Consider the following 23,360-nt stretch of genomic DNA (forward strand, 5'->3'; position numbering starts at 1 on the left):
TCATGCTAAGATGTCTGTAGTGCTCTTTGTGCCTCAGTTTTGCAGGTCTGCTGAATGATAAATCTTGCTGGCACTGTGGAAATCATTGGTGCTACAAACTTCTTCTCTCATATTCCAGGGCTTGTTTCTGTTTCTCCCAGGTAAGTTGCCTCTTTTGTGGTTGCTATAATGATCTGTGAAGATATGTCCACAGCATTTTGGAATCAGCCCAAAATCAGTAGTAGGTAGAAAGCCAAGAACCAGCTTTGAACCCATTCCATCCCTATGTCTGCTAAGCAGGGCTTGTGGGAATGTGTTGGTGATTGCTGATGAAGGTGTACTAGGTGTGGAAGCACAGGCTTATCTGTGCATGTTTCTGAAAATCCAGAACTGACCTTAACCTCAAGTGAGGAGGTTTAGCTAGCATCCACTTCAATAGGTGAGCAGGGCTTTGGAAAAAGGCATGCTTGCTGTTCCCTGGGAATCACTGTTCTGGTGCTGTCTCCAAGTAGGAATCATCTCCATGCAACTCAGCAAGTGTTGCTCAACTGGCTGACACAGCTTTAGTCTGCCTCCCTATCCCTTCCATCCCCACCTCCTGTTCATTAACTGATTTGTTATATTCCAGGGTAATAGTCCTTTGATAAACCTCCCTACCTCAGTTAAAGTGACTGCTGTTCAGATTGCTCCTAATATCTCCTCAGGATTGCTATGAGATGTGGGAAAGAAAGTTCAACAGGGCAATTCCCTTCCAACAGCAAGACCCAATTTACTTTGCCACCTCCTACTAGATAATCTCTACTTTAAGACATTCAGCAGTCAGATCTCTTCCAGGAACTGTTTTGTAGAAGACGTATGCTTCTGAGCTGGGGTTTGCTGCCTGCCTGCTGGGGAGCAGAGCAGTAGTTGCAGCTTTAGAAAAATACCCTTTCTTTTCTTTTCTGAAATTCAGCTGCTGAACTTTACCTGTGTTGCTTCCAGACTCCACTCTTTTATCTCTCTAAAGTAGGAAGAAGGGAAGTACTGTGAAGAAAGATCAATATACAGGTCCTGCTTTGAGCTTCAGCCAGCCATAGTAAGTACCAGGGATACAGGACTTGGAATCCTGTGTAATTTTGATGGAGTGAGTCAGAATCATTCCCCTTACTCTAGCAGCTGAGTGAAGATCCTAGCAGAGGACTGCTGCTTACATTGTGTATCACCTTAAACATTAGCAGTTCCATCGTGTAGGAATTTTAATGGATGGAAGGGTAATCTGAAGAAAGAGTTATGTGAGATGGAAAATGATCATATTTCCTGATGTGCTCCATTTATTGTGCTAGTCTCATACCACAATATTATCTTTTAGCATGGAGCTATGGCAACATGGCAAGTGAGATAGAACTTTTTCTTCTGGTTTGCCTTCTCCCTGTGTAAAAAGTTCTTTCAAGAAGATTTGCAGAATTTAGGTAAAGCCAGTATAAATGATTGTGAAATTCCTCATGGAAAACTTTTTTGTCAGTAAAATTTCTCTTGTTGTTGTTATCAAGAAATTGTGCTACACTTGTGCTGTTATTTTTGCTGCAAAATGGAGTAAATTCACCCAGTAGGGATTCTACTAGCATAAAGCAATTTCTTAGTATGCTAGGAGTAGTATAAAATGAAGAGTTAAAATAACAACTGTTATTTATTATATTAACTGCTATGTATTAATAACTGTGAGTCTGAAGACTTGAAATGGTACTAGAACTGTGTTTGGTCCATGCTTTTGGCAGTACTCTCTTGCAGAAGGGTGCCCTTCTCCTAGACCTGCCTCACATGCTGGTTTTGATGGAATTGACATTGCTGGAACAGCTCAGGACTTCAAGTTACGTGCACCAGCTGGAGGGACTGTGTCACATTTGAGAGCAAATAAACTGGGAATGAGATCCTGATTTTTTTACTTCAAAACAAATCTCATAAAGTTTAATCATTTCCTCTTAAATGTTTCTTATATGTGGCAAAACTAGAAGTTTTAGAGCAGTGTTTTTTTCTGAGGCATCCAGACAAAACATTAACCATGGAAAAACACTTTCTGATGGAAGAGAATTTTAAAAATTTCCTTTAGTCTAAAATACTATGGGATATATATTTTAGATTGACTTTGGAGAGGTGAACTAAAACCTTAAAAGATGGATTTAATTCAAAATTAAATCTTTGTTGTTGTTTAGAAAGTCATGAATGGTTTAATGTAGAGTTTAACACTGAGTTAGTACCTTTTCGCTAACTTTTAATAATACTTTTAATCTTAAATTAATAAATATGTTTGTGGTAAGTGGAAACATTACCCAGGTTTATAGAAATTTTTAGTGCCTGTAGTTATCAAAATAAAGAATTTCTTGTATAGGAAAGCATGATAACTGACAGACACAAATATGAAATTCTACTAAATTATATAGAACTATATGAAGCACAGGTATCAGGGGGTCCCTTGAAATAGCCACCTCTTTTGTGAGCTGTGAAGTTGTGACGGTTTCTGTCCTTTATTTCAGGAGAAGATGAGTGGTCTTATTGAAGAAAAGTAACAAGAGATTATGGTTGTATTTAAACTGACCAAAAGAGAAATAATGCCATCACGCTTTGGAAAGATGCTGTTCTCCTTTATAGTGATATGTATCAGGGGTGTTGCACAGCTGTTACATGTGAAATAGCTTATTCTGAACTTGTCATACTTGACTGGCAAGTATCATTCAATATTGTGTTGAAGCATAAGTAATTTCCTCACTTTGGAGGTGAAGATATAATACAAATGCTCAAAGAAGATGTGTAGGTATTTTATAATAACATATGATTTTGAAAATTTCCATTTCATGTATTTATTTACCCAGATATTGTTTAATGTGTGTTGGTAGCCTATTTGGTATGCTTTTAGCTAGCATTGTAGAGGTGCTAAGATTAACCAGTTACAAGTAACTGCTTTCAGGACTGGTGGCATTTAAAGGTTAGTTTGCAACCAAAGAGCGTGGGCAGAAAGCTGTATGGCATTAAGGTGGCATAAGGTTACAAAGGAACAGGATTCAAGTCTTCTCTAAATAGGATGGAGCTGGTTTTGGCTTGGTCCTAATGAAAAAAGGATTTAAACAGAGGAGCAGGTCTAAGAGAGTCTGCTTAGGACTGATCTGTACAGACCCTTGTGGAAGAAAGGACACACGAGTGTTACAGCCTTGTTCCAAATCAGATTGTGTGGCAAAAGCAGTTTAGGTGCTTTGACAGTATGAACACCTGGGAATTCTGCAGAGTTGTAGGACTCAATTCAGATTTTCTCAGTCCTATTTCTGCAGAATGTGTTGGATCCTAATGGATGTGTCTGCTTGGTGCTTTACCATGGATAAAAGAGCAATAACAATTGAATTGAAGAGGCAACAACTGAATTATTCTGGTCTTAATATTTTAATAAGTGTACTTTTCATAGATTTTACTGGTTTCAGAACTACCTAGGAGAAAAGAGGACTTTCCACTTTAATCCTGCAGTTTTTTTATCTGAATCCCTGTGCATAATGCAGATCCATGAATTTAAACATATAATTATGTGTTTTTAAGATTCAAGTCTTGCTGATCTTTGTACTTTTTGCACCTTAAACTAACAGTTATTTGTGGGTTTGCTGTTAGTCAAGGGAGAAGCACAACTTTTATCTGTAGCCCTAGTTAACTATTATTTCCTCAGAAATTACTTTTTCTATAAGAAAGACTGGAACAAATAAATTTCTTTAGTAAGCCTATGTACTGGCTAGTATATGTGAATTGTAAATACCATACTGCTAACTTTTTCCCATTTGCTGCCTCCAGGGAATTCGAACACACCAAAAAATTCCCTAATGGAATTACATTTATAACAGATTTCATGTATTTCTTTTTTATTCTTAAAAATGAATGAGAAGACTATTCCTTCAACAGTGTACAAACTAATTCCATTGGTTGAAAAATGTGTTTCTGAATTTTTAGGGAGTTCTCGTTCATGGTTAGCTTTGTCAAAATAATTTACTAGATGGAAGACTTTTTCCAGAGATGTTGAAGCCTGGTGCTTTGTGCCATGGTAGAAAAGAAGTGCTTGTTGCACGAGTTCAGGGAATTTCTGTTGTTGAAATTTTGAAATCCCTATTCCTGCAAATAGTTGTGGAGTGCCTGACTGCACAAAACCAGTAATAAATTTAGACTTTCAGCCCTAAAGTGATTACTTAAAACAAGGGGAAAGATGAAGAGTAGGTTGGGTGATATAAGGTTAATTGGTCTAACTCTAAAGAGGTGGCTCCCAGTGCTTAGTAGCTAGAAGCTGTACAACTAGAAGTACTTTAATTTAAAATTCAATGTAAAAACTTAATCAAATACAAGCAGAAACACTTAAGAATCAATTTTTTTAATCACAGGCTTACTCTTCTCTCTACAGCACATCCATTGAGTTTTTTGAGTTACAGTTTTAGAAAACCATTTAAGCATAGCCAGAATAAGGGTACCAGACTTAAAGAGGATATCTTTCATAGAAATAATATTTGCCAGGAAAGAAAAAGCACTCTTGAAGTTCTGTGTGGGTAAAAGGTCCCCAGGGGAAGGTCAGTTGGTGGCTCTCTGCATCAGAACAGACAAAGGAAATTATTAATGAAACACAGTATTTTTGTTAGTCTTTGAATTAATTTTACTGCCTTCACATATATTTAAAGAAGGAGAAAATGCTACAGATGCATCTTTAGAATATTCAAGTTTAAAACCAAGACCCCTTCCCTTCTTTTTTTTGTTTTCAGAGCACCACAGGATTCCTGCTTTGGAAGAGGCAAGTTGGTTGCTGGGGAACATCAACCAGACTGGCTACTTTAGAGTTAATTATGATATTAGAAATTGGAGGCTGCTAATTAATCAGCTAACAAGGAACCATGAGGTAAGCTCCTCTTCTCAACCCAAAAATCTGCTTTCATAGATGAACCTTCACTGTTTCATCACCCTAAATGGTTCAATTTTTGTGCTTGCCCCTCACAGGTTATCTCTGTCAGTAATCGAGCAGGCTTGATTGATGATGCATTCAATCTAGCCAGGTATGTTTTCCTGAAGATCATCTATCCTTATACATATTGCTGCAATAACTCATCCAGCCATTAACTCAGCACACTCAGCAGTTGAGTGTGTTTCAAAGTTGTGTGTTCTAAACATGCTTTAGTTTCCCCCTGCCCCCATTTTTTTTTTTTTTTTTTGTTTTTGTTTGGTTTTTTTTTTGCATAGCACATGAACATGGTCTGTAGCACATTCACTACTCTTGATCAATAATTGCTGTAGGGTATTTCCGAATCTGAAGAGATTTGATCAATTTTGCAGCAAGTTCAATTTAACACTTTGCAGATAAATAATCTCTTTCCTCTTTCTGTAATGAATGAGACTTTTCCCTTCCATTTCTCCCAGTTGTCCCACTTCTCCTTTCTTTTACCACTGATCCTTGTGCTGTATTTAATTTGAGATGGAAGGCACCTTCAAGCTTCAGTAATTTTTTTGCCCTAACTTGTACTGTTAGATCATTTTTCCAGTATCTTTCTTTTTGTATAATCGGCTAGAACAGACTCTTTTTCTCCTCTGTGGTGCTTTTCAAACATAATGGAAAAGTGATTCCATTGAGCATTTCTGGAATTTATGTAACATTTTGTGTTTTATTATGATGAGAGTTAATAATTAACACATACAGTACTGGTTAGGTAGTGCCTTCTTTACAAATGGAGGCAATGGATTGGTCCCCATTTTGAAATCCAATATGTGGATAGTGAAAGTGTAAAATGAGAGGAAAATAGTGGAACATTTCTAACTTTTTGATTTTGAGGTACCTGGGAACATAGCATTAGTATAGGGTTTTAATTGCATAATTACAGATTTAATTGCAAAATTGCAAATAATCTGATTTTACTTGCACTGGTCCAGTCAAAGGTAGCATGAAAAGAATTCCTGATATTGCTGTCTTTACATGTGACTACAAATGGTCACTGGAGGTGTTTGGGCTTCAGTCACAATGTCACATTGTCACAGCTCAGTGATGTTCTAGTTCTAGCATCACTGCAGTAAGAAGAGTTGTGTGCCCTACCACTGTGTTCCTGCTGCTGACATAAAGTGGTGATTAGCCCTTACTTAATAGTCCAGAGATGTAGTAGGGAAGGAGGTATCATGGGGAGAGGTGTATCCATTTGCTTTTGGCACTGCTTTTCATTCTTGCTTTGTTACATCTTGCCATTGGTAATAGTAAAGAACTAGAAATAGGTTGTTACATCAGACTTCAGTAGATCATAATTTGTCTACTTTCTGACGGGAAGAATATTGCAGATTATTCTGAAACATCTAGACTATTAGAAGAATGACCAAATGTTGAGTAAAGTTGTAATCTGTTCCAATTTTATTTGATTTTGATGCCTCAGAGAAGTAGTGTGCAGTTGCAGTATCTCACCTTCTTTTTCCTTGCACTGAGTGCAGTCAGAAGTGGCTAGACTTCCCTGAAAGTCTAGATCCTGAAAAACGCTGTTTCCTAAGCCAGTTTTTGTCACTGAGTGTTTTTCTTCTGAGTCAGTATTGAGCCAGTGCTCTAGGATATCTTGTTTATAGAGTTTATTAAGGTGAGGTCTTGATTAAAGACCCAACCTGTATTGTCTGGCCACCTTTTTTCTACCTAAAAGCCACTCAGAAGATTAGATGAGTAATGCATTCCCCACTAATTTTCGGAAGTACTTTTATGGGGATACTTGGGGATACTAGATGCAGCACTTTTTTCAGAGGTAATTACAATGGTGCCTTGTAAAGTCTTTCAAAAGATTTCACATTATAAAAACTTCACTTTCTTTTGTTAATGATGGTCTGCAGCAGTCTGCTACTGCATATGGTCTTCATGCACTGTGGAAGAAAGTAGTGGAGTTATAAATGTATGTCAAGACACATGTGCATACATAGATATCCCTTAAGAGGAAATATTCTTCCAATAGGGATATGTAGCTAGACTCCTGTTTCCAGAGTCCTGACAGTAGTGTTACCTTGAGTGTGTGCCTTACAAGCCAGTCTGATTGGAGGAAGGATCTGTTTGCAAGCAGTAGATTTATGGCCTGTAGTCCAAGAGTATCAATAAGATAGGTGGACCTGGCTAAACTTGCCATGTACGGTATGCTTCTTGTTGATCTTTGTTACGTTATTTATCTATCACCTTCCTATTTAAAAAACAACAACAACAACAAAAAAAAAAACCCAAGCAATTATAGTGATTTTGAAGTTATTCTGACTGGCTGGCTGACAATATGGTAACTTTTTAGGAAAAATCTTGGTATTTTTTATTTCCATTCCCCTTCTTCCAGATGAAAAAAAAGAAAAGAAAGGGAAAAAAAAAGACCAGAAATAGGCCTAATACTTGCTATGTTCCTTTGTGATGAATAGGACGAGGGAGGCATTAAGAGACTCTTACCAGTGTTTTGAGGGCTGGCCTTGATGTCAAAGCATCAGAACCTCTTGGAGTAAGAAAGGAGGTGGAAAAGCTCTTGCTGGGACAGGCAATGGGAATTGAGCCCTGATGCTGCAGTATGGTGCAGCTTCTCCTGCTGTGTCTGGTGCTTTGATGTGACACAGCAGTGTTCCTAAAACAAGCTCTGAGAATAACAGAATAATATCAGAATAACACAGACTCTTTCAATTTTCTGAAAAAGTCACTGTTCAAAGGTGACTGTCAGCCTAGAAGCAGCTTAACTTTCCCTCCCTTGGCTGCAAGGAGCAGTGCAGAAAATTGTCCCACTTTATTTTGGAGCAGTACCACAGTTGGGTGTCGTCTGCCTCATGGGTACTGTGCTGGTTCAGCCTTGTGTCCGAGGCACAGTGAGCATTTCTCTCTGCCTGTATGACGTTATGGGATGGGGAGATGAAACACATACACTTGTCTCTGACTGTGACGTGAGAGAAGGTGAGTGACCTTATTGACCAGATACAGAAGTAGTAATTGATAGTTCAGATCTGATTTCTGAGAAGACTGGCTGTTCTTAACAGTCACTCAGTCCTCAGTTTTGGTCCCTAGTTGTAATGATGTGTTATCTTCTTGTCTACAACTATAAACATGTGTGTTTTGAGAGAGGGAAGAGAACTATAGAATACATATTTTATTTCTAGTCCCAAGCTATTACTTCTAGTTCTAAAATAATGCAAAAACTAAAACATAATTTCTTAACTTCATGCTGATTCTTTCAAAAATTACTTCTAATGTAAACAGTTCTATTTACTGTATTGTATTTCTTCAAAATGCCCTGCCCTTCTTAGAAATTCTGAAGTACTTCCTAGTGTGCTCTTGAACATAATACAGATAATACCAAAATGTTTTGACTCAATTTTTCCACTACTAGAATATTGTCTGTTCTAATATGATCATTTCTGTGTTACTATACTGCTAATTAATTTTGCTTGTGGAACAAGTGCAGCTCTTCTCTTTAGTAAAATTTAATAATATTTAGATTTGAAGAAAAATGAAAGAAAGCACTCATAGAAATTGTTTTGGAATGGCACATTTTATTTTTTTATAGGTGTATTTGATTTCATTCCTCTGAAATGTTTATTATCCTTTTACTGTCCGGCATAGCGATTTCTTGAAAATAAACAACATAAATGAATTGATACTACCAAGGAATATTTTAAGCTCTGTAGCTTTTAATTTCTTTTTTTTTTGGTCCATTTTATATGGAAGTACCTTCCTTCATCTTCCTTCTTGCTGTATTTCAGTTTATATGACATTCATCAAGGAGAGTTGAGTGGAATAATAACAACAGAAGAAAATTACAGCTTGTTGGTTTTTCAGATTTTTAAGTGCAATTATTGGCTGCAGTTCATGCACATACCCTTAAGATCTGAAAAGCTGTAGCCTTGAACATGTCCCATGTTCTTGAGCAAGAATAGCACCTTGACACTTCCCTTCTTCTTAAAGATTTTTTTATCTTTTGGTTTGTATGACATTTCAGTAGAATTAAAAAGTATGTAGATTCTAGTACATGATACTAGTAAATAATAACTGAGAAAGCTCAGAACCCATGAGAAGACAGAGTTGTGGTTGTCATCTAAGCTTAAACAGAGCAGAGGGCAAATCAGGCAGCTTCAATAAGCAGTGTCACAATAAATGACAAAGGTCATGCTGTTTCACAACAGTGTGAGAAACGTTGTCAGCTTCTCACATATTTCTCTTTCCTTTGGATAAGGGGTCAGTTAGTGAGTATGTGAGGTGGGATGCCTCCCAATTTACTTTAGGCCTCCCAAAGGTAAATCTGTAAATCTGTAAATCTGACATTCTCACCTTGTAGTGCACTGACAGTTAATGGAGAGAAACATGCACCTGACCCCTCAAAACCACTTAGCCACATAAGATAAATTGCTCACTTAATGTTAAGAGTGTTGTGTCACCCCTGGTTCTTCCTTGATGGGCTCTTCGTAAAAGATTTCCCTCATTAAACTGGTTGACTTAATCCAGTATTATGTGAAAGAAATAGGTCTGGTTTATGTTTAATGTTAATCAGTGTTGAATCAGATGTGACTGTGAATATCTCTTTTACTGTCATCTAAAATAGCTATTGTTGTTTCCAGTTCTGTAAGCAGTTAATGAGAAAGCATGAAGCAGTGTAATTGTTCTTAGGCTCCAAGGATAGACTACTGTGTTGGAGTGCTGTCCATTTCCATGCACAGATTAGGGGCAGATTGAGCTATAGTCTCTTCAAATGAAGCCTGTCCCTGTAGGCTTAACAAATATGGAGAGCTGTATCAGAAATGAGCAGCAAGAAAAAAATGTACCTCCAAAATTTTCTGTGAACTAAGTGACTTCCATGCTGTAGATGGCCTTCATAAGTGTTCCTCTTTATCAGAATCTCCTACACCAGACCAAAACCAGGATCCCGGTGCAAATAGATATATGACAAGTTATGAAGATCATTTTCCTGCTGTTAAACAATTCTTTGTGACTCATTTTCTTTCCAAACTGTGACTTCTGCTGACTCTATAAAACACAAGTCTGAGGGCAAGGGAAAAGGCAGTACCAACCTACTCTTCAATATACAAACCCAAATTATCTTCCTTGACACAAATTTAACAGATGATCTTTTATCCCTTGACACAAATTTATCTTTAATATTTGACTCCAATATTGATTCCAGAAGTAAAATAACGAAGTAAGCTAATGCTGACTTGAGATCACTTTCTCACCAACTTGTAGAGAGAAATTAATTTTAAAAGTAAGTCTTGCTTAATCAAGTATAGCCTTTTGTATCTGGAAAATCATGTCTTTAGGATCTCCTATTTTATTGTTTCTTAAAAAATTTAATTCCTAGCTGTGGAGTCTTTCCACTGTGGCAAAAAAACAATTTGTCCACTCAGCTACCTAAGGCTGAATGACACCCCAGATAATTATTAGCTGGTCTTACTTCTGGAAACTGAGAGTTATCTTGTAACTAAGCCTATAGTTGATTCATTTCCATATAAAATCCAGAATTACTGCTGCTAAATTGAAAATAAAAATTCTTGAAATGTCCAGTGGCAATACATGCATAGCAAAACTAAACTGTGGAGTTGAAATGATTTTCATTGCTGTTTTCACAGAGATGAAGATTTCATTTCTTGTAGCATTTGAAGTCTTCTAACATATGTGGGCTAATTGGTTCCATGTTAGATTGTGTTACTTCAAGTCCTGTTCACTGTAATGTCAGGAGAAGTCAAGGCATTTGAGGGCCCGTGTGAAATACTGGGTTGGGATAGTAAGTAGGTGACAGAGATAGAAATTCTCAGCACAATTAATGTACTTCAAAATGCTTCAAAATTTCAACAACCACATTGTGGCTGTGGATTGTTGACTCTGTTTTGTTGGGCTATTCAGAAAAAATCATATAGGATCTGTTTAAATTAGTAAACTGCAGTTTTACTCTAGCCTTCATCTTTACTCCTGATTGCATTTTCTAATAGTTCAACTCAGAGGAAAACGAGATGTGTTATGCAGCTCCCTTAATTGGTGCCTCTGAGTACCAGCTAAGGGAGTGAGCATTAGATCAATACTTTGTATCATGCTTGATTAATAGTGGTATAGATTTACTGTTTTAATAAATGAGGCCTCATCTGAATTATTTCAGCAGATGCCATAGTAGCTCCCATTCACTGTCAGGTGAATTTTGGTGATGGTTCACTAGCAATTGATTTAGATAAGGTTTCCTACAGAATTAGTTTGGTTTCTTTTGACATAAATACTCTCTCAGTGGGCCAAAATAGCTGTGCTTTTTTTAGTGAAAATAGAAAGTTACAATTATTTTAAGGTAGCCATCATTCATTCCATATCCTGCACTTCACAATAAAAAACAGATATGTTCTCTGAGATGTCACAGCATTGATACCTGCTTGATGTGAAGATACGTATTTCAGCTAATATTTGCATGTGTTTGTAACAAGAGAAATCAAAGCAATTTCTGCAACTAAGCACACTAAAACTCAATTCTGCTTTTTTGTGCATCTGATCCTGTTACATAACTAAAGGCAGTAAAGAAAATTGTACAGCACATTCCAGGGAAGTGTTGGTGCTGCGAGAGTGTCTTGAAAGATAGAAATCCCTGCTGAGAGTCAGGGAAGAAGTTGAAGACTCTTCAGCATGTACTGAAAACCAGCCCTGTAAATCTGACAGCAAAGTGTTTAGTACAGAGGGAAGGTCTTGGTCTAGTCATATCCCAACAAAATTTGCCTAAATTATTTCTGGTACTTCTGATGAATTATAGCAGTAATTGTTTTATCCTATAAATTACATTAACTCTATTCTTAGCCAAACTCAGAAGAAACTGTCGGGAAGACTTGATTCTGATTTCAAGAGAGTGACAGAGTTGTTTTTAGCTAATGGTTCTTAACTCATTGTCTTTTTACTGCATAGTCTTAGTCTCAGAGTTCAAGCTGGTCTCTAAAGTCAGCTTGGTATGGATGTATCCTTGTTGGAGTGCAGCTGCCAGGGGATGCTGTGGAATGAGAGGGGAAGGGAACAGTCTCTGAAATTTGCTTTGGAAGCATTAATTGAACCAGATCTGAATTACACCTCAAAAAATAATTGAGTTTGTGGTTAAGCAAGAAGAGGAGTTCATGAGTGGACCTTGCTGATTGCTTCTTTGCTACTTCAAGTACTGGAAGCAGAGCTAAGAGCTGCAAATATGGCTTGAGGAATTTGTGTTGGTGGGGCAGGAGAAAGTCTTTGCACAGCCTTGAAACCTGTGGCATTCTTTGGGGCCCTATCCTCTCATAGCAAGCATACATCCACGCTCCCTGAGACTTCATCTCATTTACATAGTCCTTTTACTTCCCTACAGCTGCCTGATCAGCCTTAGTCTCTACCTCCCTCAATTGTCCTCTCAAAACAGCACAGTTTTTGACCCCTTAGCCCAGAACCCGATTACTTTGGTTTCTTTGGGTCTGACAGGACTAATGTGGAAAGCAAAAGATCCTTCTGCTACGCTGGTTAAGGTAACAAAAACATGGCACTCTGAGAATCTGGAGGTGCTGATCTAAACACTTTGACTTCTCTAGCATTAGCAAAGGGTATATGAATGAAGGCATAAACCAAGTTTTCTAGTTATAGAAGACAATACTGATGGCTCACTAACATAAAGAAGGAAGTCTGCTATCACAGTCTAGTCACTGCTTTGCCTGTTATTTTGACCTGACTGCACGATTGCTTCTCAGAAATGAACCTACTTTTTGAGCTTATCTGATTACTGTGGATCAGGGTTATTGTCTAGCGGAGGTCTGGCCTTTGTCCATGTATGCTCTGTCTTCTGGAATGTCATATTAGCTCCTTCCTATCTGGCTAAAAGTGTGTTTTCCTCTCCCCAGAAATCCAGCAGTAAATGACAGGAAGGACTGTTATGACTAAGGCACAGGGACTGAAGAAACCTGGGGTGATGTTTCTGCTGTAGCCTTCCTAGGTGATCTTAGTAAAATCACTTAAATCATTTATTTGTGTCTTCTTCCTCTCTGTAAAATGGAAATAAGAGAATAGGTAAGGGTTTAAGAGAATTTCAGAGAATCTTTTTATTATAAATATGTTTATTGGGAATTGCCTTTAGAAAACGAATTTCCAATTCTGTAGATATCCTGGCAAACAAATTTGGATTGTGTGTGTGTGTTCTCAAGATTGGAATTTTGTGCTATCCATATGAAGTTTCTAGCTTTTAAACACTTATTTCACTTGGCTGACTGATATGCAAATTATAAAAATTTGACCAGGCAAAGAGGGAGTGGTGAAAAAGTATTGTGCATAATAATAAACTAACTCAGTTTTGATTCTACTCAAACATGCTGTCATAGATACCATCACCTGTTGACAACTTAATGAATAGAAGAGCTGTTTCATTCTACACTTTCCAACAAAAATCACTAAGAAAGAAAATAAATAGCTCTTATAATAATTGAGTTGTCTGAAATTGATGTCTATTAGCCCCTAAAATGCATTCAAATTTCTTTACTTAATTTAACTCTGTGAATTACATACTTCTCAAAAATCATGGTTTCGTTATGGTGAAAAACATGATACACCTTACTGCATAGCCTTAATTTTTAGCAGTAAGATTATTCCTTTTTTTCTTGTATTACTCCTTTTGAATTAATTTTCTTTCATATGGGGAAGAAGAGGAAAGGAAAGATTGTGAACTACACTTTTTACAAGCATAGAGGGATTTAGATTTGAGGTTTTCTTCTTGTTTTCAGCAGAGGTGGGTAATTCAAATTAATATTAGTCTTTGCTTATGTGGCAACTCTAAAACGGTGCAAGGTAATTTAAGCCACATAATACAGTGATAATTACATTGAATTCCAACTATTCTTTTTAGGATCCTTCAAATACTCTTGTGTAGAGTTAAGTGTCACTTGAAGAGTCCTTAAATATTTTGCATGTGAGAAAAAATAAAAAGAAGCAGACTTCACTTAAAACTGTCTTACTCTCTGAATCTTTTATTAATGTTTGAGAGATTGAATGCTAATTAATTGGAGTTCTTAAAATAATCTTAGAAGTAAAAATTTTCTGTTGTGTTCATCGAAGAGCAGATATTCATTCCGCTCCTGTTTACGTGGAAGTCTATAGCTGGTACTGATCATAATGCCTCCATCAAGTAACTTTGGCATCTTAGAAAAATAAAGTCCTTACATGGTACTTATATAAAGTTAGCTCAGTCCTGGGAGGGAAGGATGAGGTAGATTATTCTTTGGTACTGCAGATCACAGGACCTTTTTTACAGATTGTCCATTAGTTTTCTATGATAAAACACTATTTCTGCAGCTTCTGTGGGAACATGGATGCCAGTCATCCTAAGTTTTTAATCATTGACTTCTAACCTTGCAGGAGTTGAAATGGAAATCTCTGACTACAAGAGTTCATTTCCCAGTTGTATGGGCCACCTTGCTCAAAGCTTTTTTGACATGTCAGGGTTCAGCATATATGTTTTTACTCTGTTATCAAGGATTTGCTGTTAAAGCACTGGGAAAGAAAATCCTAAATACATTGGTGGAGACACCAGTCCTTGACAGCTCCTGAAGCAAATTAAAAAGGCAGATACACTTATATGTGCATGTTCATTGGTGCCAAGTTTTTCTGTGTTATTCTAATCCACACGCTTGACTGTTACAGTAAAACAATGAATCAATTGTTAAGAATCCTAAAATACTTTAAACTGTCTCTGGGAGTTAATGAGTATAGTCTAATTATAAATATATTGCACATGCACAGAAACAAAACTGATGTTCATCTGAGTTGCACATCTGTGTTCTGTATAGCTGCGTTTTACCCCTTCAAAATTACCCAGACAAACAGCTAGTCGTGCTTTACACATTTCTAAGAATCAGATGAGGCAGGTTGAGTTTTAAACTAGCAGCAAGTAAATCACCTCATTTGCATTGTTTCTGTAATGCAGGCCAGTTTGCTGCCAGCTTGGATTTTCTAATTTTGATTTAAACACATGACTTATAATGTCTTTGTTGGGTGGTGGGACTAAAGGATTTATGGTGCCCTTGTATGAGAGACTCTCATCACTGTATGGCAACCCTGTCGTTTTTGTGACAGAGTCTGTTTGACTGATGCTGGATTTATGATAGAAATAATTCAGAACAGAGTAATAATTTTCCCTTGCCAATTACACTACCATTTGGTGCTTTGTCCCTAAGGGGGAAATGAATGTGCTGGGATCGGTCCATAAGTTCAGTGGCTCAGTGTAAAGAGCAAATCAAGGTCAGAATGCAGTTGAATACACTCTGATGTTTCATAATATAATCTAGATCTTCTGCTTTTATCTGAGTCATTAAAAGCTCATGTAATTTAAAGATTATTTTTGATTGCCATGAGTTTTTTATTGCGAAATATTTGTGAGGATGCATAGTTTCTATGAAAACTCTATGTATAATGAAACTCTAAATATAATGTTTCTATGAAACTATGTATAATGAAATATTTACCATTTTTATGTTCATCTTTTCTCTGTAGCAATGGCCACTGTAGCAACCTCTTCAGTGTAAGCTGGATAGTACCTTGCTAAGCATTGGTGCTTATGTTATTATATGATATGATATCATAAACCACATAATGCTTATATGTAATTTATGGAAAATCTTTTTCCACCTCTGTCGTTTCATAAAAATGATAGATCACATTTTCAATCCAGTTCGTCAGCAATCTCCTTTGGCATGAAAAACCTGCTGAACCAGGATGTTTGTCTAGAGGTAATTTGTCTAATAACTAAACCAGATCTTTGTGCCACTCCACTTACCTTTCTGTTCTCCTCTTCAGTTTGGCAGGCAACTGTGAAATAGGAACATAGATAGTAAGACAAAACTTATGTGGTGCTGCATTTCTAACACATGCTCTTGTGTGTAGTGGTGGCTACAGAACAATTGCCATGGTGGTAAACTGATGGGTTAGGACAGTTACATGAAAATTCAGAAAGCAATGAAGCATTTCAAATGTGATGTTTTTGATTAAATTTTTCTTTTGTAGTTATGTGTTTCAAATGGTTCAATATGGGGAAAGTTGGCTTAGAGAGGGCTTGTAGAGACTGTTTTAAGTCTAGGCTACCTTCTGTATGACCCGTGATACCAAATCAAAGCACTCTAATCTGAAATACTATAAAGAGGGATGTCTGCTTTTTGAACTTTATACTGAAGATTTGTAACCAACAGATCATTTTATATATAACATGAAATGGATATGTTGGTACTCTTCTATGAATATTTACAGGGCAAAAGATCAGAGCTATATTCTTACCTCCTCTTGGCAGAACAGTACTGAAATGGTAGTGTTCCTAGGATATCCATTGGTAGAGGCCTATATAAACAAAACAATTTTCTGTCATGAATGGCCCTGGTATGAATCTGCTTTGGGTAGGGAGACACTAGATGAGTTCTTAAATCTCTTAATTCCAGGTACTGTAGATGAAGTTTTGTAAACTTTTAAACCTTGCCCTTGAGAAATGTTTTACCTGGACATCAGTATGCTTTCAGCCACTGTTTATGTATCAACACTGTTTGATTTAACTATTTTATCTGTTATGATACTCACCAAAACTATCCCAGGTTCCTCTGCAGAGTTTTTTAATGAAGAGATAGTTCCTCTGTGGAGTTTTCTAATGAAGAGATATATGCTTGCTAAGATTCTCAGGTGGCACTGGAAATAGACCTAGAGAAAACTGTGCTTGTTTGAGACTAGACATAAGATTGGACATCACAGTATTTCTGTGCTGTTTATGCTTGTTTACCTGGTTTCAGTATAGCTCATAATCAGTTCTTCGCCTAGTGACAGACAATATTTCAGTTTTCCTTCAAGATGGCTAGGCTAGAAAAGAACCTCGTCTCTTAGCCCTGACTCTCATGCATTTGGTCTTTGACAGGCAATATCTGATAGTAATTTTGCTGGACTTAAAGATAGCAATATGATTGATGGCTAAAAAGACACAAGAAAATAAGGATTTCTGTCACTGACCTTCCTTCTTGAAGGAGTGACTAATAAGTCAAGTTGCATGTGTAGAGTATACTCTGTAGTACCTTTGAGTGAAAATTTCTAGGCAATTATATGACAGGGAAATTATTTTAAAGTTTTGCTTTTCATGGGAAGGTCGCTACTTTTGGTTTTCTTGTTATTGTTATAATAATTGAATATTTCTGTTCAACATTTCCGCAGATCTGTGTTTTTCCAACAGAGTTCATAGAGATACTCAGAGCAGACTAGTTCTCTGTTGCCTTCTTTCCTCATTTTGGTTATTGTGCTACTCCATAAATGCTTTTGCTGACCAGATCCTATGTAACCATCTTTGAATCTAGTTCTTTCAGGCTAGTGAAGGAGAGTCCTAGAATCATGCCAGCACCCTTTGTCTGCTTTGCCACGGCTCAAGTCAGCCAAGTGCATCTTTCTGAATGCAGTATTCCCTGGGAAACAGGAGTCTTGAAGTTACTCTTAACACTGGACAAGCTTTTAGTGTAAACTAAAAGAGTGTGATTGTATTAAAATGCAAAAGTTAAGAAACCAATTGTTGTGCTTTGTGAAGGTGCAGAATCTTAGAGCATAGCTCATCACACAGTCACACTGCTTTATCGAGGTTCTGTCCTCTGCTGACCTGGCTGTCACTGTAGTCATGCTACCTCCTGGGAGACTTCACACAGGTCCTAGATCTGTGATCTGGATTTTAGGACTTCTTATACATTTTATTTACATTTTATGGTTCATGGTTTATCTCTTTTATGGTTTAGGGTGAGATTTTTATCCTTATATCATATTTTCTCAACTATAAATATAAAAAATTAGCAGCCTTAATGTTTAGCCTTACCCTTACTAAAAATCTTTCTTTTTTTTTCCCTTGAATGAAAATACTCCTCAAGGTATTAAAACTGTAGTATATAGTTAATAATTTATAACATTCACATTATATGCTACTTTTTATGCAAAAAGATGAAACAATAAACATGCTTACTACCTCTTGACAGAAGCTATTTAATAGCAAATAGTCTACAAGTACAGTGTATTTGGAGTAAAAAGTTCATAAATATGGCTTAGCGACCAGGGTAAAAGAACAGGGCTATTGTGGTTCTCTGTGGGCATCCATGAAGTAAAATAGTGTGAAATATAAAGAACATTCTGTCAAGGAATGTAATGTTCCTGAAGCACTTCCATTTTCTTCAGGAAAGTTGCTGTTTTAACTGCCACTGATTTGAGATATGGATATGTCTCTGCTTAACTTCTCTCAGAGGTACATCTTAGCATCTGTACTGCCCAGCGTGTGCTTGACAGAGGAGTTTAACATTAATTGTAGCAGCCATAATCAATTTTCCTCTAATCCATGATCTGAAGTGATAAATTTGTTGTCATTTATATAATTATGACAAGAAGATCCCTTCATCCCCAAGAATCTCACTTCATCCCCAACCCTTCTCTTGGAATGTGTTGGTTGATGTGTGGTTTAGGGGTTGATTTTGATGATACTGGGCATAAGCTCTTCTAGGATCATGCCCAGAGAGAGAAGAAGGGTCAGGTGTAAACAGGAAAATATATAACTCTGCCACAATCTGTTTTGTGTAAGTTGCACAATAGTCTTAGGGAAGCAATAGGAAAACAGAGAGTCAGGCATAATTGAATAGTCTGATAAACTTGGAAGTTAGAAGCAGTGAGTGATGAGAGTAACAGCTGTTGTGAACAGGATGAGTATCATCATCCAAGAACCATGAGTTTGAAACTCATCAGGAAACCGAGCTTAGAAATAAGAGCTTGATCTCTGAGTTCACTTCTTATGTGTCTTTATGGAGAAGTTAAGCTTAAATAGAAAGAATCTGTTTGTTTTGCAGTGTTGATTTCTTTTTGCACTTAGTATAGGTAGATTTAATTTCAAAACATGAACTAAAATGTCCATTAGTGCAGCTGTAATAAACATTAATCTGTTTATTCCTTAAGCAGCGTGTTTCCTAGAGATATTCCTCTTGTTCCTTAATTCACACTTATTCATCTCAACCAAATTATCAGTAAAAATAATCACAAATTCTATTAGAAACTAATGATATTATGCAACTTTAAGCTAGTTTACCTCTTCACTAACATTATCTCGAAGATTTTAACTGCAGTCAGTCCAGCATACTTCTGGCTCCATTGATTTAGAAAGCTTTAAAATGTATTAAGCCATAGAACTTATCTCAGTGATACTCTGCTGCTTCACAAACAAGACCTGTAAAATGGAGTAACCTTCTGTCTTCAGATGCATTGGACTTTGTCTACTGCCTGCTCTAAAAGCTTTATCAGTTTCATTTCATACCTGCTCAGTTCCTCAGCTGGCACACTGGGCTCCCCAAGTGATCTTGTTTTTTGAGTATGTGCTGGAACTAGAGTTGAAAACAGAGCTGATAAAATGTGGACAAAAATGACATGAAGCAGACTGGAGGCTGGGATAGATACTTTTGAAATCTGTTACATGAACTCACTTCTTTCCTGAGAACATGAAGGGAACAGAGTGTAAATCTTCCAACAGAGTGTAAAACATGGGGGCCTGCAAGATGTGGTGCACATTGCAAGGAAACAAGCTATTTCAAGCAGTGAGGCAGTTTTTACATTTTATTACAGCAGAGATAAAAGTTTATATTAATGTGTATTCAATGGTTAATTTCTGTACCAATGTGTGTAATTTTATTGGTTTGCTATGTTTGCCTTTCTTCCACATTGATGGAAACTAAAGGAACATTTGCCAGTGAAGGAGAAAAACTAGTCTATGAAGCTATATCATACTGTAGGCTATGAAATTGAACTTTGTGCAATCCACCTTGCTGATTTTAACTGTTTAATGAAAAGAGAATCATTATCTCCTCTCTAGGCAGATAGTTAATTCCTTTGGGATTTAAACACCTGCATCAGGAGAAGAGTAGACAATGTGTTTCTGGAAAGTTTGCACCCCCAGGGTTGCACTTCGTTTCTGCAGTCTGGATAGTGGAAAAAAAGTGCTGTTCTGAAAAAGAAAGTGAGAGCAAAAACTAAAGCTTGTCATTTTATATATTTAGTTTTTAAAGTAACTTTCAAATGCTTCTGTCTGTATTGCATTTTACGTTTAAAGCTATAATTTAAGAACCCTTCCTGTACCGTCCCCCACTGCTCCCAGCCTCTTTCCCATGCAGGGGGAGGTCAAAAAATGGGACTAAATTTTAGCTTGTTGATTTATAAACACCTGAAAAAATCCATAATTTATATGCAAAGTGCCGGAACATCCTGAACCAGGTGATGTCACTGGATAAGTCATTTCACAGTGGCATTAGGTGGTTAGAAGGCAAGGCAGTTCTAAATGAGAGAGAAAAGAATGAGAATAACTGTAAAACTGAAGCTTCTTCAGCACTAGTTCTTTCGATTGCTGATGGTCAGTTGGAATGTTTTGTCAAGGAAAATGCAGTGGGTTGTTGATTTTATGGAGACAGCTTTCTGTCTTAAAAATGAACAAAGCAACACCTTCCTTTTTGTTTTGAGTATTTTTAAATTATTTTTCCTTTAAGGCCATTACTTCTTCATTCATGTCTTTCATAACTACAGGAATCCATTCAAAGTAGGGATAGCTTGTCTGGTTTTCTTTCATGTGTGTTCATGCCTTATGTCACCAAATCAGTGTGCTTCTATGTGTTGGGAGAGACTGCAAGTTACTGGTTTTATGTGAGGTTGTTTTTTATGTCATTCAAGTGTGATGGGTTTATAATTTTTTCTGCATTTTAATTTCATTTGGGAAAAAAAGAAGTTGCTTATGCCCCATTGTGAATATCTTCTGAAAACCAATTAAATAATAACTTATTTTGTTGTGCAGAGCTGGTTATTTGCCTCAGAATATTCCTTTGGAGATTATGAGGTACCTTTCAGAGGAAAAAGATTTCCTGCCGTGGCATGCTGCCAGCCGAGCTCTTTATCCTCTGGACAAACTGCTGGACCGTACAGAAAGCTACAACATCTTCAATGTAAGAGATACAGTCTTCCTCTCTTTCTTCCCCTAGTTTATCCTTTCCTTCTTCTCCTCACTCTCTCCGTCTGTCCTTCCTGCCTTTCTTCCTTTTGCCTCTTACTCTTTCATATTATTGCCAAGATTTGAACTGTTCCCCAGTCAAATGCTATAAATGACCTAGGGATATTAACTTTCTTCCTAATTACTCTTTATTTAAACATAGCAATTATCAAGCTTTGGTTCATTTGCTTTTGAATAGCGATAACTGTTGTTTGAGGCATATGTGACTAGAAGAAGGAAAGGTAATTATCCCTCATGTAAAATGCTATGACAAATAAAGTTTTTTACTTAAAAGCGACAAAGTATTCTATTGCCAGATTTTCTTTATTGAGGAGCCCCATGGTGATATTTAAGTGGGTGCCTAAGATCAGCAAGAACAGCAAATATAGGCACAAATGAACAGAATACATGCAACTGTAGCAAAGATTTGTAGTCATTATTTCATCCCAAAGTCTGTGGTGAATTCAGTAGTTACCTTAATTAACAAGAATTAGATCTCCATTGAGTCAAAAGCCCATTCATAATTGTATCCAAAGGGACAGCAGTAACAGCTCGCCGTAAGTAATTAAGATAGACATGGCAGATATTTAAACATTTACCTGTAGCTACACTGAAGCATAGTTTATGAAGTACACAGGATTTGACTGCAGCCAGTGACAATTACGAAATCTTGGAGTTTTTATTCACTATTAATTTTATGTAGTCTACATATTTTCAATGGCCAGCGTACAGTAACTTTATGCAGTGTTATAAAGCCTTCAAATAAAGGAGCTTTTTAAAGCCTGAAAGGCTTAAGGATGCTTTTTTTCTTCTTAAGTAGATATTTGTTTGTTTGTATGTGACTGTAGGCACCATGCTGAGAAGGAGAAAGTTAGAGGTGGCTGTATATCTATAGAAGTGAATACATATACAGATATATAGATACACACACATACGTATACACAGAGTTACCTGATGACATGGAAAATTATTTTTGTAGAACATATACTAAGGCCTACATGTAAACCAAAGCCATAAAGTGCAGTTGAAATAATTTGCATTTTTAGTCTTTGTTAACTGCAAAGAAAATTCAGCTGAAAATTCTTAGGAGTCTGCCATTGCTATTTCACTTTTAAACATGGTTGTGTAAAGAAAAGAAAATTTTAATAAAACAGTAAAATTCACAGCTGGGTTATGTTTTATCACTACTGATGGGAGTTTTGAAAGCTGAGGTGATAGCAGAGGAAGTAAAAAGTATTTTAGTCACAGAATAACATATCTGCTAGAGAAAGCTGCAATATGAATCTTCCTTTGTGTTGACATATATACATGCCTATGCATCTGTAATAATAAAATAGATGCTCTTCTATGCAGTTCTGTGTATCTCGGTTCTGTTTTTCAAATTGGTGAATTCCACTGGAAAAAGATTATGGTGAATACAGTGACAGTGCTTTTCTTCAAAACTGGTCAGAATATGCAAATATGTCCTTGGTGTAAAACGTAGAAGTCACTAAATATATCTTGTACTTGTTTTGTTCCTTAAGCACACCAGGAGCCTAAACTTAAAGCACAGTGTCATTAAGTGTACAAAGCTTATTTGCAGCCACATGGTTATGTATTCTGAAGTCAATTGACTGTGCCCACATAACGTTTTTACCATGGCTATGGAAATTAAAACAGTGTTCTTTTAAAAGTGAACATGCAAAGTGTGGCCAAGATTGGCCACAAAGTAGAAATTAAGATATTGACACTCGTAATTTTTTGGTTGTGCATTGTGAATTCAAAGTAGCATGTAATAAACCTTTGAGTTGTGTGGATTTTATATTAATACATTGTCTTATACTAGGGATCTAATCAAGTAGCTTGTCTAGAGGCTGCTTCTTACTATAGCAGTGAAGGAAGATTATAAGTCGACAAGTACTTTTGCTAAGTCTTTGGAATTGGACATTATTGAGGATAAAAAGAGTGGCCAAACCTCACTAATCAGCAGTATTTCAATTTCAAGTAAAATTAATTATTTTTAACATGAAACATACTTTTCTTTTTCTCCTCAGGAATATATTTTAAGACAAGTGGCATCAATGTATCTGAAGCTTGGATGGCCAACAAACAATTTAAACAAATCACTTGTTCAAGCATCATACCAACATGAGTACTGTTATATTTACTTTTTTACTGTTTATTTGTGAAATATAATTATATGAATGCACCCTCCTAAAATGCATTAATGTTTAGCATAAATCAGTCATAATTCCTTAGCTCTGTCACTCTGTCATTTTTCCTTTTCTGGGTTGCAAGGAGACCAGAAAGATGCTGTGAGATGAATTCTTCTTTCTTAAGTTGGGAGAGCATGATTTTCTAAGCTGTAACTTAATATCTGACTACACTGGATTTCTAAGAACTTGTACTCAT

At 36.6% G+C, this 23,360-nt stretch overlaps 1 protein-coding gene across 1 annotated transcript in view; it reads left to right on the forward strand.

Annotated features, from left to right (window-relative positions):
• TRHDE (thyrotropin releasing hormone degrading enzyme) overlaps positions 1-23,360 on the forward strand; it is a 197,339-nt gene that overhangs the window by 153,247 nt on the left and 20,732 nt on the right. Inside the window, exons 11-14 of the mRNA XM_062491203.1 lie at positions 4,734-4,867; positions 4,966-5,021; positions 20,778-20,925; positions 23,003-23,100. Of these exons, the coding sequence (XP_062347187.1) occupies positions 4,734-4,867; positions 4,966-5,021; positions 20,778-20,925; positions 23,003-23,100 (436 nt within the window). The remainder of the gene's footprint in view (positions 1-4,733; positions 4,868-4,965; positions 5,022-20,777; positions 20,926-23,002; positions 23,101-23,360) is intronic.

This window comes from Cinclus cinclus, chromosome 4, assembly GCF_963662255.1.
Source record: "Cinclus cinclus chromosome 4, bCinCin1.1, whole genome shotgun sequence".
Taxonomy (NCBI): Eukaryota; Metazoa; Chordata; class Aves; order Passeriformes; family Cinclidae; genus Cinclus; species Cinclus cinclus.